Source organism: Hyperolius riggenbachi, chromosome 9 (assembly GCF_040937935.1).
Source record: "Hyperolius riggenbachi isolate aHypRig1 chromosome 9, aHypRig1.pri, whole genome shotgun sequence".
Taxonomy (NCBI): domain Eukaryota; kingdom Metazoa; phylum Chordata; class Amphibia; order Anura; family Hyperoliidae; genus Hyperolius; species Hyperolius riggenbachi.
Window position 1 is genome coordinate 230,446,288 of NC_090654.1, and position 14,028 is coordinate 230,460,315.

The 14,028-nt window shown below is 45.1% G+C and overlaps 1 protein-coding gene across 2 annotated transcripts in view; it reads right to left on the reverse strand.

Annotated features, from left to right (window-relative positions):
• Nucleotides 1–4,031: 4,031 nt before the first annotated feature.
• Nucleotides 4,032–14,028, reverse strand: part of CDAN1 (codanin 1) — an 80,580-nt gene continuing 70,583 nt past the window's right edge. Inside the window, exons 27-28 of one of the 2 annotated variants that reach the window (XM_068251957.1) lie at nucleotides 11,667–11,774; nucleotides 4,032–4,818 (exon numbers count right to left, since the gene is read on the reverse strand). In XM_068251957.1, the coding sequence (XP_068108058.1) occupies nucleotides 4,693–4,818; nucleotides 11,667–11,774 (234 nt within the window). In that variant the 3' untranslated portion in view covers nucleotides 4,032–4,692. Of the gene's footprint in view, nucleotides 4,819–11,666; nucleotides 11,778–14,028 lie in introns of both variants that reach the window. The other variant, XM_068251956.1, reaches the window with a different exon arrangement.

Below are 14,028 nucleotides of genomic sequence, written 5' to 3' on the forward strand. Positions count from 1 at the left end.
AAACAGATTCCTAGGATTTCCACTAAGGGGTACCTGCCACTTAAGCTAAAAAAAAAGTTCCAGCAAACACAAAGTGGACGATTTCAGCCATTAATATTGGCTACAGTGACAGTAGTTCCTCGAAATTGTACACAGTAGTGTGAATAAAAAAAGACAACTTCACCACAGTTTGAAGGATACAATTTTCTGTACAGTGAAAGATTTATTTTTATACAAAATGTATACAGTTTTTTATGTTTACAATCTAAGTTATTTATATATGTATATGCTTGCCTTGGTTTTTACATTTGTATCTATCCCTGTATCAAAACATTAATACAAAAAAGGTCTGAATTAATTTGTGTGGTTATTTTTTCCCAACAAAACCATCCCTGGAAAATGTAAAATATACATATGTACATATAAACAACATAGACGCATACACAGCATGCCTACATTAATCAGTCATGTATAAATATAAACAATGTACAAAATGGGTATAGCATTTGCAATACAAAAATATCATGCAGCTGGTTTATTATTGTACTTGTAAAGTGCCAACATATTACGCAGCGCTGGTTATTGAATAATGGATGTGGTGTCAGATTTTTCCAGCTATTTAGAGCACACCTGAAGGGATATGGAGGCCGACATTTATTTAGTTTTGAACAATGTTAATTGCCTGGCTGTTCTGCTGATTCTCTGCCAATCCTCAAACACCACATATATTGTGCAATTTGCATGATATAAAACAAATCTATAGACTAACATGTTGCCATTCACAGTACAGATTCTTGCCTCGGGAAGGGGAAGCCTATGAGGCTTCTCTCATCATCCTAAGCCTCAGGAATCCAGCACTGGCAGTCCCTGAAATACTGTCAGCTGTGGCGCAGTAGCACCTGCAATATTTACCTTCCCAGCTACAGCGTTGAAGCTGCTTTCCGATAGGCTCCAGCAGATATAGCTGAGTCCAATTGGGTCTGCTCTACTGTGCAGGCGGAGCCATTGGAAAGCTGCTATTGCACTGGGAAAGTAAATATTTAGTTCGCCGCTGGTCGGGGCTGCCAATGCTGGTTCCATGGAGTGAAGAGGATGGGGGAAGCCTTATTAGGATCCAGAGACTTACCCCGCCCAAGGTAAGTATCCTCCCAGGGGGTATTTTTTTTCCCCGTTACAGAGTCTCTTTAAATAGCAGACATGACAGTGTAACAAACATTTGCTTCATTCAGTTACAAATGAAAATAGATGTTCTAAAAGCTTTCAGCTCTCTTGTTATCAGTGTTTTCATAACCAAACAGATCTAGCCTGACATTTACTTTTCAGTAGAGTCCAGATGGATACCAACTGCTGTTCAATTGTCATATTTGCATAGATAAAACATAGTCAGACCCTTGCAATACAGAAAACAAACTATACATCAGGCAAGTTATTAGCAGGACTAGTACACTGTGTACCTATATTTATCTCATGTCACCAATTCAGGCACATTTACTACAACAATATACAGTAAAATCTGATTAACACTGGATGCCAGCCTGGCCATAAAAAGCTGTATCTCAAATCTGTGACTAAAGGTACACATACAATACAGCCTCCATATCCCTCTCACTACACAACTGTCCTTGAAGGTTCACTTGTACATCTTTATCATTGTTTTATTAAATGTGCGAAGCCTGTAAAATGCAGGTATTGCCACCTCCTGCAGTGTGAAGGGTATCCCTGCACCACCACCAGAAACACAAGTAAACTGTCTGCAAAATACCACCCCACCCAACAGACAGAGGGGATAACAGTCCACGCAGCCAAACCCAACACTTACCACATAAAAAATAAGGGCAGCTAACAAGATCTTATGGTTCACTTCCTTCACAGGAAACAGGACTAATCTGGTGGCTGCTAACTATACCAGCAATTTTTGCTTTACACTACACTCTGAAGCCTCAGGTCTCTGCACAGCATTAAAGTGAATCTGAAGTGAAAATAAGCTTATGCTATGATTTATATGTGTAGTACAGCTAAGAAATGGAACATATGCGTATCATATTGTTACCAGTACAGGAGGAGTTAAGAAACTTCAGTTATCCACAAGGCTGTAGAGTCGGAGCAATTTTGGGCACCTGAAGTTGGAGGTTTCATAAACTAAGCAGGCGGATGATTTTTGTACAGAATCCACAGCCCTGGTAAGTATTAGAATAAGGAGTCAGAGCCATTTCGAGTACCTGGAGTCAGCCGGTGGTTTCATAAACTGAGGAGTTGGTTGATTTTTGTACCGCCACAGCCCTGGTTATTGATGCAAAACTTGGATCAGCTACAGTGCTGTCTTCTGAAGCATTTGTCTCAACCTGTCTCTCACTGTTTAAGGTTTTACTGCAGGAAAATTCAAAGGGTCATTAGCTTTGTTCTGTTTCATCATTTAAAATAGAGATTAATTTGTAAACTGCAAATATGACGGAATGAAGATCTCAATAGGCTTATATTTGCAAATACAGTTGTGCAGAGCCAGGGAACATGTATGCCTATGCACAGAAAAGGTTCAATATGCCCTCAGCTACTTTTTACTGGCCTGCGAGTCATGTATACTCCTATTCACCAGTGCAATACAGAAATACAGATCCACTACTAGGCACCTCCTACCACACAGAGCTCAGCCTTCTCCTTTATAGTGCCAAACAATATTACAAGTACACCAACAGCTCAAATCTGTGTAAACACAAGTCCCAAAAACCAGCACCAAACCCGTGTGTGTTAGAATATAAACAGGTAGTGACCCTCATGTGACATAATATTTCCTATATGTTCCCTGCAAAGAACAAAAAAACAAGCAACAGACATACCATCTGATAGAAAAGAGCTCTAACCTCCTCCAGCCATCAGTATCTCCACTTCATGTTTAAACAGAGTAATAAAGCGCAACTATTCAGCAAGGCATACATTTAAAATGGCCACGGGCAAATTTAGTTATTGAGCACTGCTATAGCCATAATTCTTATCAATTGCACCAAAATTAGCTGATCCGTCAGCAGGGACTGCTTTAGGGGGGGGGGGGGTTAAGAATTCTCCCAAATTGGGACACAGGCAGCAGAAATTCTATCTCTAAGCAATCAAATACTTTGCTATTCCTTGTAATGTATGAAGCAGACTTGGACTGATTTTTTTTTTTTACTCCCAATAAAAGCAGAATTTTGCTGTCTATATTGCTACTACAACTCATTCTCTGATATCAGAACTGGAGTCAGACAGTTACCCCACATCATCAGAAATCGTGACCTTACTGGTTTGACACCCTGGGACATATGTGGATTGAGTGGAGTTTGCACACCATAGTGGTGTCAGTTAAGAACACGGATAACATTCTTCATGATAACTGGTTTTTTAAGGACATGGTCACACAAATGATTGCAATAGAGAGGTAATCTGCAGCATCCACTAGCAAGAAATGCAAGGTTACCTTGAGTCAGGCAAAAACAGCACTGAAAATTTGGGCACACCAAGCGCTGCCATAGGCTGTAATATGAATGCCGGCTATATCGGCGCTCATTCAGTAATTTGGGCGATGTCAAGAGACGGAGCCCAAATTATGATTAAAACAGCACAATTCAGCCGCCAGTAATAGCGGGCAGCAAAATTACGTCTTACCCCCGAGTCCACAGCAGCCTGCAGGGGAAATGGTAATAAGCGCTGCAGGGACGTTTGAAGGAGCAGGGTGAGCTTGTTTTGGCTTACCCTGTGCCAAATTTTCCAGCACCTTAAAGAGGACCTCCATACAAAAAATAAAAATCAGTCAAGGCTGCTGTAACGAAAAGTTATATTTACCTTCGGAGTCTTGTTCCACAAAGCCGCCCTGAAGACCCCGCATCACTCCACTTCCGCTGCTTGGCCCCGCCTCCCCTCTGTCCTCAGAGAAAACCGCCAAGCTGTTTACTGCATTAAATTGCCAGGCGGTTTTTCTCGGAGGGGAGGCGGGGCCAAGAGGTGGAAGTGTAGTGATGCGGGGTCTTCAGGGCAGCTTCGTGGGACAAGATTCCGGAGTTAAATCTAAAACTTTTCATTACAGCAGCGCTGACGGATCTTTATTTTTTGTACGGAGGTCCTCTAAGTACATGTACACTGTAAAAAATGGCCGCCATCAACAGCAACCAATATCTGTGAGCGGCTGCTCTGGGTTAGCTGCACTTGGAGGAATTTCTACTCACCGGGTCTCACTAGAAACAGAATAGCAGGTACAATATGAACCTAACAGCAGTTTAAAAGATTGTGACTTGCACCTGATTGGTTGGTCCAGAAGTCCCCTGGACATGTTTCAGAGTCACCCCTCCCTCCAATGTGCCCTCCAATATGTATACAACAGTGATTTTTTTTAAAGCTGTGATTTCATATAAAAATATAAAAAAATACAAAAAAACTTTTTTTGTGACCGTATTTTAAAAAAAAAAATACTTAAGCATGAATAGGATTCTCTTAAAAATCCAAATCTTTTATACTTTTTTTCACCAAGCAGTAAAAAGACTAAAATATCTTTCTAGTTCCAGTGTAGGAACAGTGATAATATTACAGACCACATACAGATACAAGGTGTGTGAAATAAAGTGTAGTGGTCCCGGCTCCAGCGACTTGGCTGTCCTGGTCATCAGCACATCTGCATGTCTGGTGCAGCAGATCTCAGGAGCTGGGCGGGTAGCAGCATCAGTCAGATACACACAGGGGTTCCAGGGACTAACTAGGAGCAATGATCTCAGCTCCTGCCTGTAGCACAAGTAGACAGGTTGTGTCCTTTGGCTCTCTGGGCTTCCTAAAGTTTAGTGGGCCGATCTCTAACTCATCCAGCGCTGATAACAAATCCTGTAAGGGGAGGGAAAAAGGATTATTATAAATATGATAATCCTGCTGCATGCTATATTCTAGGTAGAACTGTACAAAAAGTATCTCCAGACAAAAACTAAGTCTTCATCAAACTGAATATATGCATACACCAATGTAAAGGTGAGCTCTCACTGTGTGCATTGCATAACAGATGCATTATGTGTGTGAATAGCAATGGTCACAGCATATTATACTGTACACGATAGTTCAAAGCCTACATGCAGAGAGTTACACCAATGCAATCTGTAGTGTGAATACACCTTTATTTATATGTGTTGTTCTTAAGCCCCGTCTACATGGGGAGATGTTGTGGCGATCCGGCGGCTCAATTAGCCGCCGGATCGCCTCTTCCGCGTCCCCGGCGTGTCCCCGCTCGCCGCGCGTGCGCCGTATTTGATTCCCCGCTCGTCCCCGCTTATCTTCCGCTCGATTCCCTGCCATTGTCCCCTCGCGGGGAGCGAGCAGGGAATCGGCGGTGCGGAGATCCGTCCTATCGGATCTTATCAATTGAGCCACATCAGCGGCTCGATTGATAAGGAACATCGCGGCCGCATCTACGCGTGTAGATGCGGCTTTAGGAAAAGAACCCCAGGGCTGAGCTAATGCTTTCACTTGCTCCTGGTTTGCTATCTAATCCATAAAGGTGAACTGAGTGACTCATAGCTATCAGTTCACATAGTACAGGAATCAATTTACTGGTGAGGGTGGCACAGCGGAGGGGAAGCAGCAATTTAAAAAGGGGAGGGGTGATTCTCTCCCTCTCAGCTATGTTGATATGATCAATGATAAGCTAATTTTCCCATCTTGATTGGCTCAGTTCAAAGTGCTCTCTGCAGGAACTGCATTTTGTTTTTATTTGCAAAAACACTTGGAATTCTTTCATCACCTTGATCATTGCTAGGGTAAAGGTTACGGTTATGCCCACTCCCTGCTTTTTGAGGATGCTGATAGAGGGCAAAGACCAGGCACTGTAATAGTTGTATATACTGTTTAGTAAGAGATTATTCAGAAAGCTGAAAGTCTTAAAGAGAATCTGTATTGTTAAAATCGCTCAAAAGTAAACATACCAGTGCGTTAGGGGACATCTCCTATTACCCTCTGTCACAATTTCGCCGCTCCTCGCCGCATTAAAAGTGGTTAAAAACAGTTTTTAAAAGTTTGTTTGTAAACAAACAAAATGGCCACCAAACCAGGAAGTAGGTTGATGTACAGTATGTCCACACATAGAAAATACATCCATACATAAGCAGGCTGTTTACAGCATTCCTTTTGAATCTCAAGAGATCATTTGTGTGTTTCTTTCCCCCATGCACTGAAGTTTCAGGCTGCTCTTTTCTTCTTGCAAACAGCTTTGCCCTTGTTTGTAATTCCTCAGTATGTGAAAGCCCAGCCAGCTCAGAGGACGATTTATCCAGCTGATTAGAGCAGCTTCTCTCTTCTCTCTTATCTAAATAACACACAGGCAGTGTGCATAGAGGGGCCAGAAAGGGTGAGTTCATAGCAGAACCACAACACTGAAGAACTTGGCAGCCTTCCAGACACAGGCCGACAAGTCTGACAGGGGAAAGATACATTGATTTATTACAGAGACTGTCATAGTAGAAAGTGCTGCAGTAAGCCAGAACACATTAGAATAGCTTTTGGAACATGTAGGATGATAAAAAACAGGATGCAATTTTTGTTACGGAGTCTCTTTAAGCCTTGTACACACCATGCAATTTCCCGTCAGACAGGACAATCACATTTCTGATCGATTCGATTTGGAAAATGATCGGAAATAAGATTGGACCTGTCGGAAATAATCAACTTGACCCATCTATCTGATGGGAAATTGCATGGTGTGCTAGGCATTAGGAAAGTGGGACAGAGCTTAGGTTTCTCTAACCATAAATTTGCCCAAGAGTCGTACAAGCAGGACGTATGAATGAACAGCAAGTCACATTCCTGATGAAGATGAAACCGCCAAACAGTAAGGCAGGAAAGTATCGATTCTATTATTAAAGGATACCAGAGCTGAAAGGGTTTGGAGAAACAGGGGAAGCAGTAGTGTATGGAGAAGCTGTCCTGATGGCCACCGCTCACCCCCCACCCCCGTTCTCCTCTGTCCCCCTCCTTACCTACCTAAATTGCCCCCGGCAGCCTCTTCCGGGCATCATTGTGCAGGTGCTGGCCCAGCTGCACGTGTCCTACAGTGCGTGGACGGGAAAGTTCTGCACACAACGTGATTGCAACATCATGTGCAGAGCGCTCCCTTCCGCAGTCGCACACTGCAGAACTGGGCCAGCACCTGCGCAGTGATGCCCGGAAGAGGCTGCGGGGGCAATTCAGGTATGTAAGGAGGGGGACAGAGAACGGAGTGAGCGGCGGCCATCATGACAGCTTCCCCATCAGGGCTGTGGAGTCGGGCAATTTTGGGTGCCTGAAGTCGGAGTCGGGAAAAAATGCACCGACTCCTAATGAATTTGTAACTATAATTAAAATAGAAAATATGATAAAATGTTCTATTTCTCAGATAATAGTCATTAAAAATAATGTATATATACAGTAATAGCTGTGCATAGTCCACAAAAATGAAATAAACCAATCAAAATTAGTTACTTGTGCTGCTTCAATAAAGCAGTCCCCGTATTTTTAAGGTCAGATATACATATCTGATTGTGACTGTGTATATGATGTGTACACAGGAATCTCTTATATATACTAAATAACATCTATGCTGTAAGAATAAAGCCTGATGTGTAGCTGTGTCACTAATAGAGATGGTCAATGAGATGGAAAGAATTCTGCACTGATGCTGATTTATGCAAATGTATGCACTCCCTTTGCTGATGAAATCAAATAAATTGATATGTTAAAATTTGGTTTGGTGACTACAAATTAAAGGGTACCTGAGACGGATGAAAAGTAAAGTTTTATACATACCTGGGGCTTCTTCCAGCCCCCTTCAGGCTAATCAGTCCCTCGCTGTCCTCCACCACCCGGATCTTCTGCTATGAGTCCTGGTAATTCAGCCAGTCAGCGCTGTCCGGCCGCATGCCGCTCCCACAGCCAGGAACATTCTGCACCTGCGCAATAGTGCTGCACAGGTGTAGTATGCTCCTGGCGGCGGAGTGTGTGCATGCGCACTACGCCCGACTGGCTCAAGTACCTGGACTCATAGCAGAAGATCCAGGTGGTGGAGGAGGACAACGAGGGACTGATTATCCTGAAGGCGGCTGGAGGAAGCCCCAGGTATGTATAAAACTTTAATTTCATCTGTCTCAGGTTTACTTTGTTACACAGTAGTACTATACTCTACATATGCACTCCCCACAGAGCTGCAGGGAATCCACTGAGAATGCTGTGCACATTGAACACAGAGGTATTGTCTGTCACCCATAAACCTTGTTCAGATTGTGCATGAAGAATGTGTAATAGAGGAAGAATCTCCTCATTCCCCTGCAGAGTACCTGCACATCATTCTTACATGTACCCACACTTACATTGCCTAGGGCCTGATAGATGTTCTTTGTTCCGGTTTGTACCTTTTACAAGTACTCTTACCAAGGACTAGTTTTAGTCTAAAGGGAATAAATATAGTAGTCTACATATCCTTCTCACTTCAGTTGTCTTAACTGCCAACTGCGTTGGCAGTTAAGAGACGAATTTCATGTTACATACTTTTAATCAACAAAATTGTAATTTGCAAATTAGAGGAGTCTGAGTCGGAGTCGGTGGAATCCTAAACTGAGGAGTCGGAGTCGGTGGATTTTTGGACCGACTCCACAGCCCTGTTCCCCATACATACCTGCCCCCCCCCCCCCTATTTCAGCTCTGGTATCCTTTAAGAAGTTTTACTTGAAATAATTTTAGTTTGTCCTAACATGAATATAGAAGTACAGTATAGCAACACCTACAGCAATATGTGTCGAACTCCAGGTCTGGAGGGCCAGATCCATGCCAGTGTTTAGCATGGACTGATAAAGAGAGGAATGATCTACCCGATGGACTACACCTTTCCTGATTCAGACCCATCAATTCATTTGAGCTGGGCCAAAAATGTGTGAGGATCTCGACCCTCGTAGGACCAGTTTGACATACCTGACCTACAGAAATATGATTGTAAAACCTGGAGTTCCATGCTAATGCAACGTCAGCTACATGTGACTGATGGATATACGGACACAGAATCGAGTAGTGCTGCACAATCTGCCTGCCGGTCACACTGCTGACACCTCGGCTAAACACTGAGCATCATTCATCTGTCCGGGGAAGCTGGAGAGGAAATCATTACATCTAATCTGCATAACTCTACCAGGTAAGGAATTTAGAAAATTATACAAGAAGTGGCATTTTCATCAGAAAACCAATAATAACCCTTATGCTATAGAAAGATTTTTTTTTTTTTTTAGGCTAGTTTCAGGTTAGGAAAATGCATCGTTATAACAATGTTATGTTAATGGTATTATAAGTATCACAACCAAAACCGTTTGTGGTGACATGCAATGCAACACACAAAGAAGTAAAAGACCAGTGTGCACCTTTACTGACTGCATTGTGCATGTCAGTGTGTGAGATAATGCAACGCACGGCACGTTCTACATTATAAACGGATGGAGCAGAGTGGTCCGCAGTGATGGGCTCACGAGTACATAACTAGCCGAATTCATGATTCAATAGCCTCAGGTGTGTGGCTAGGAGAGAGGAAGTTAATTACCCAGATGTCCGCCGCTTCTATGCGTATCAAACGATCGCATGTGTCCAATGGGACGCCTTCCACGGCTCAGTACCGCGCACTTCTTTCTTCCGCCAAGAGGAAGTGCGCGGTATTGAATCGCAGAACGCGTCCCATTGGACGCACGTGATACGCATAAAAGCGCCGGACATCTGGGTAATTAACCTCCTCCTCTCTCTCCCAGCCACACACCTGAGGCTATTAGCCCTCACTAGAATCATGAATTCGGCTAGTTATGTACTTGTGAGCCAATAGATAGGTACCCAGTATAACAAATTAGAACTCTTTACTGAAGAAAAACTTGCAGAGATAAATCAAACACCACCATCGGGAAATGCAGCTTACTTAGTACAGAGAACAACACAGAATGAATACAGGAAATTACAATACCATAGACCTCATTGCAGCACTGACATACACACCAACATTTTGTGATGGCTTTACTACACTGCAGTTTAAAGGAGTGATCAGGCTAAATTAAGAAAATAAGCGGTACTTACCCGGGGCTTCCTCCAGCCCCAAGCTCCCAGGACGTCCCTCGCCGCAGCTCTGCACGCAGACGTTCGCCGCAGCTCCCTCCCGGTCCCCGGCGATGACGTCAGGCCGACCTCCAGGTCGGCCTGTACTGCGCCTGCGTGAGCGGCGCTGTCAATCACCACCACCTGGAGGTCGGCCTGACATCATCGCGGAGGATCGGGAGGGAGCTGCGGTGAACGGCTGCGTGCAGAGCTGCGGCGAGGGACATGCTGGGAGCTTGGGGCTGTTGATACTTCCAACAAGAACGAAACCCATTGCGTTACATCATAACTGAAAGTGTGAACTGGTCACAGACTTTGAATCACACCACGACAGTACGCTAATCAGTGTTAAAAGAACACTATCAAACCAAGTGATCTAAAATTACAACGTACAAATAATGTCTAAATAGCTGTGTAAACATTGTCATGTTAAATAGAGGCAAAATCTTTAATTCATTGTGTATAGATTTTGGAACGTTTCATTTGCAAAGGTGAATCTCTGTTTCAGTATTACACTGTTTTTTGCATGTCAGACTGCGGACCGTATATGAAAAGCCTTGGCTGTCAGGTTTCACGCACAATTACAAATGTTTATGTTGCACATAAGATACATTTCCTCTGCTCTCTGCAGACAGCTCATTGAGAGACACAGGCAGCTGCAGTTAACTACTTGCCGACCACTTCACGGCGATGGGCGTGGCTGCAGCCCCAGGACCGCCTAACAGAGATCGGCGTAAAGTCCTGGAGCTCCGTTTTGCAGGAGATCACGCGCAGGCTGCATGCGCATCTCCTGCTTGGTTGGCAGAGCAGAGCTCTGCCTTCAGTCTCCGAGCGGCGATAGACGGCGAAACCGGCATCTATTTACCCGAATAGCGCTGCAATCTACAGCAGCGCTGTACTGTGGGACACAGGAGCGATCCGCTGTGATTGGCTAAAGCCTGCAGATCGCTGTGATAGGCTGGCTGGGGGAGGGAGGGAACGTAAATTTAAAAAAAACACCAAAAACTATTTTTTATTTTAAAAAAATACACAAATGTTTCTAAAAATAATAAACAAACATGCTGGCGGTGATCAGACCCCACCAACAGAGAGCTCTGTTGGTGGGGAGAAGGGGGGGGGGGAATCACTTATGTTGTGCGGCCCTGCAGCTTGGCCTTAAAGCTGCAGTGGCCAATTACACAAAAAAGGCCTGGTTTTTAGGGGGGTTTAACACTGTGGTCCTCAAGAGGTTAAGCTACTGAGAGCTTTCTCACACAGATGGTTAACAGATGTAGTGTGAGGGAATCCCACCTCCCCTCATGATTAAGTAGCCCATCAGATTTGGTGTCAGTGAAGTGTGAAAGGAATTTGAGAACAGTAAACTAACAGATAAGCAGTGAAATATATACACTAGTACTTAGCAGCGCTTCCCAAACAATTCCCATCTCAATTGAAAAAAAAAAAAAAAAAAAAAACATGCTAATCGATAGTGTGAAAGCACCCTTAACAGCTAAACATAAAAGGGCAAGAGCTGTGATTAGACTGGATTATTGTGGGCTCCTCTCAGTGGTGCTACTAAAGTCGGAAGACCTGGTCACATAATACGTAATGCTTACCGATGGCCACTGGCACTGCTGCAGCTTCTGTATGTGATCTTCAATCTCATTGTCCTTCACCAGCCCCAGCTCAAGCAACCGCTGCACCATGAAGACAAACAACTCCCACTGCTAAACAAGAGCACAGTTCATAACATTAGAGAAATCTACATTCTGATCAAGTGAGGAAAGCCATGTGTAACCCCATCCTTATCCTTCTCAATTTACACCACCTCTGGGGATGCAAGAAAATACATTCCTCTCTACAGACTGTGTGGCCTTTCCTGACTCCAACACACAGGTCTTTTGCTGGGAAGATGGAGACAAAGGATGGTCAATAACATAGGGTTACTCAGTAATCTGCCAGATCCCAGAATTACCCGTACATAGGCCGCAGACTATAGCAATGCTGCTATAGCCACACCAAACTCAGGTGCTACACAGCATGCCCGAAAAGCTCTGCCTCAAGAGTGCATAGACTTTACTGGCAATACTTCACTATGCTGTGCTTCTGGCTTTTACTTTCTTTGAGGAAATTGTTAAGATCAGGAGTGTGGGAACTAGATTCCCAAGAGGAAAAATTACAGTTACTAAAACATAGGGATTGAAGTTGCTGGACTGTATTGTATTATCTGTTTTATATATCTCATGATTCTATATGTTAATTACTGTTGAGCGCTTTGTTTTTGATAGAACATTCAAACTAAGAGGCAGACACCCTCCTGTGGCAGAGCCCTCCAGGTTATGGAAGTAGGAGAATTACCAAGAGGAGGTGGAGAAGACCATCTCCCAAATTCTTTATAGTAAACTAAATGTTTAGGTGCTGACCAAGCACCACTATAAGTATATGGGAGTAGCACCTGGTATAGAAAGACCTGATACAGGTACAATAGACCTTCTGTTATAGAAAACCTGTTATTTTGGCCCCTGCAATATTCTGTATCCGGCTATAGTGGAAAGTGGGACGCCATATGCGTCAGTCAGAGACCCATGAGCCATGGTTGGATGGAGGTCTGGCAGCCACCTGTAGCCTGCTCGCCATCTGCATGCTACTCTGGGCCCCACGTAGATTAAGCTGGTGAGACCTATGCTTCCTGTGTTAGCTACTGCCTAATGACTGAGGGAATTGCTTGTCATCTGTGCCTTCCTTATGCAAGGCTGCAACGCTACAGCATCATCCAGGCTGCATAGAAATGTGGACAGAGGAGCACACATCAGTACAGTACTGTATGTGCAATAACTAGTAAGACCTATACTTCCTGTGGAACCTGTTGCATGATTATTGCAAGCAAATCCTTGCATATTAAAAGGGACTCAGAGCTCAAAACAAAAACGAAATCGGTACACACCTGGGGCTTTCTGCAGCCCAGTATATGTCGGGAGGTCCCACGGCATCCATCTGGCTCTTCTCCCAGGCCTGGTGAGAAATGGCTGCCCGGCGGCTCCTGGCGACACTGGGCCAGAGTGTCGGGCTCCTCTTCCTGATACGTCACGTCTATCGTCACCACGCCGGCCGCCTTGCGTCATCACAACGGCTGGCGTGACAGTACTGCACATGTGCCGTACTGTCACGCCGCCCGCCGTGATGACGACAGACAGTATGAGGAAGAGGAGCCCGACACTCGGGCCCAGTGTCGCCGGGGAGACATTTCTGAGAGAAGGCCTGGGAGAAGAGCCAGATGGACGCCGTGGGACCTCCCGACCTACACTGGGCTGCAGAAGGCCCCAGGTGAGTACCGATTTCGTTTTTATTTTGAGCTCGGAGTCCCTTTAACCACTTGCCGACCGCACGCTTATACCGTGCGTTGGCAAAGTGGCAGCTGCAGAACCAGCGACGCAGTACTGCGTCGCCAGCTGCAGGCTGATTAATCAGGAAGCAGCCGCTCGCGCAAGCAGCTGCTTCCTGTCAAATCACGGCGGGGGGCTCCGTGAATAGCCGATGGCGGCTCGCAGGCTAAATGTAAACACAAGCGGAAATAATCCGCTTTGTTTACATTGTACGGCGCAGCAGCGCCGTAAGGCAGATCGGCGATCCCCGGCCAATCAGCGGCCGGGGATCGCCGCCATGTGACAGGGGACGTCCTGTCACTGGCTGCACAGGACGGATAGCGTCCTGTGCAGCCTCGATCGCCGGGGGGGGGGGGGGGAGCAGGTAGGAGAGGGAGGGGGGAATTTTGCGCGGAGGGGGGCTTTGAGGTGCCCCCCCCCGCAACACCCAGGCAGGCAGGAGAGATCAGACCCCCCCTGCACATCATCCCCATAGGGGGGAAAAAAGGGGGGCAATCTGATCTCTCTGCCTGCAACCTGATCTGTGCTGGGGGCTGCACAGCCCACCCAGCACAGATCACTCAAAACAGTGCTGGTCCTTAAGGGGGGGGTAAAG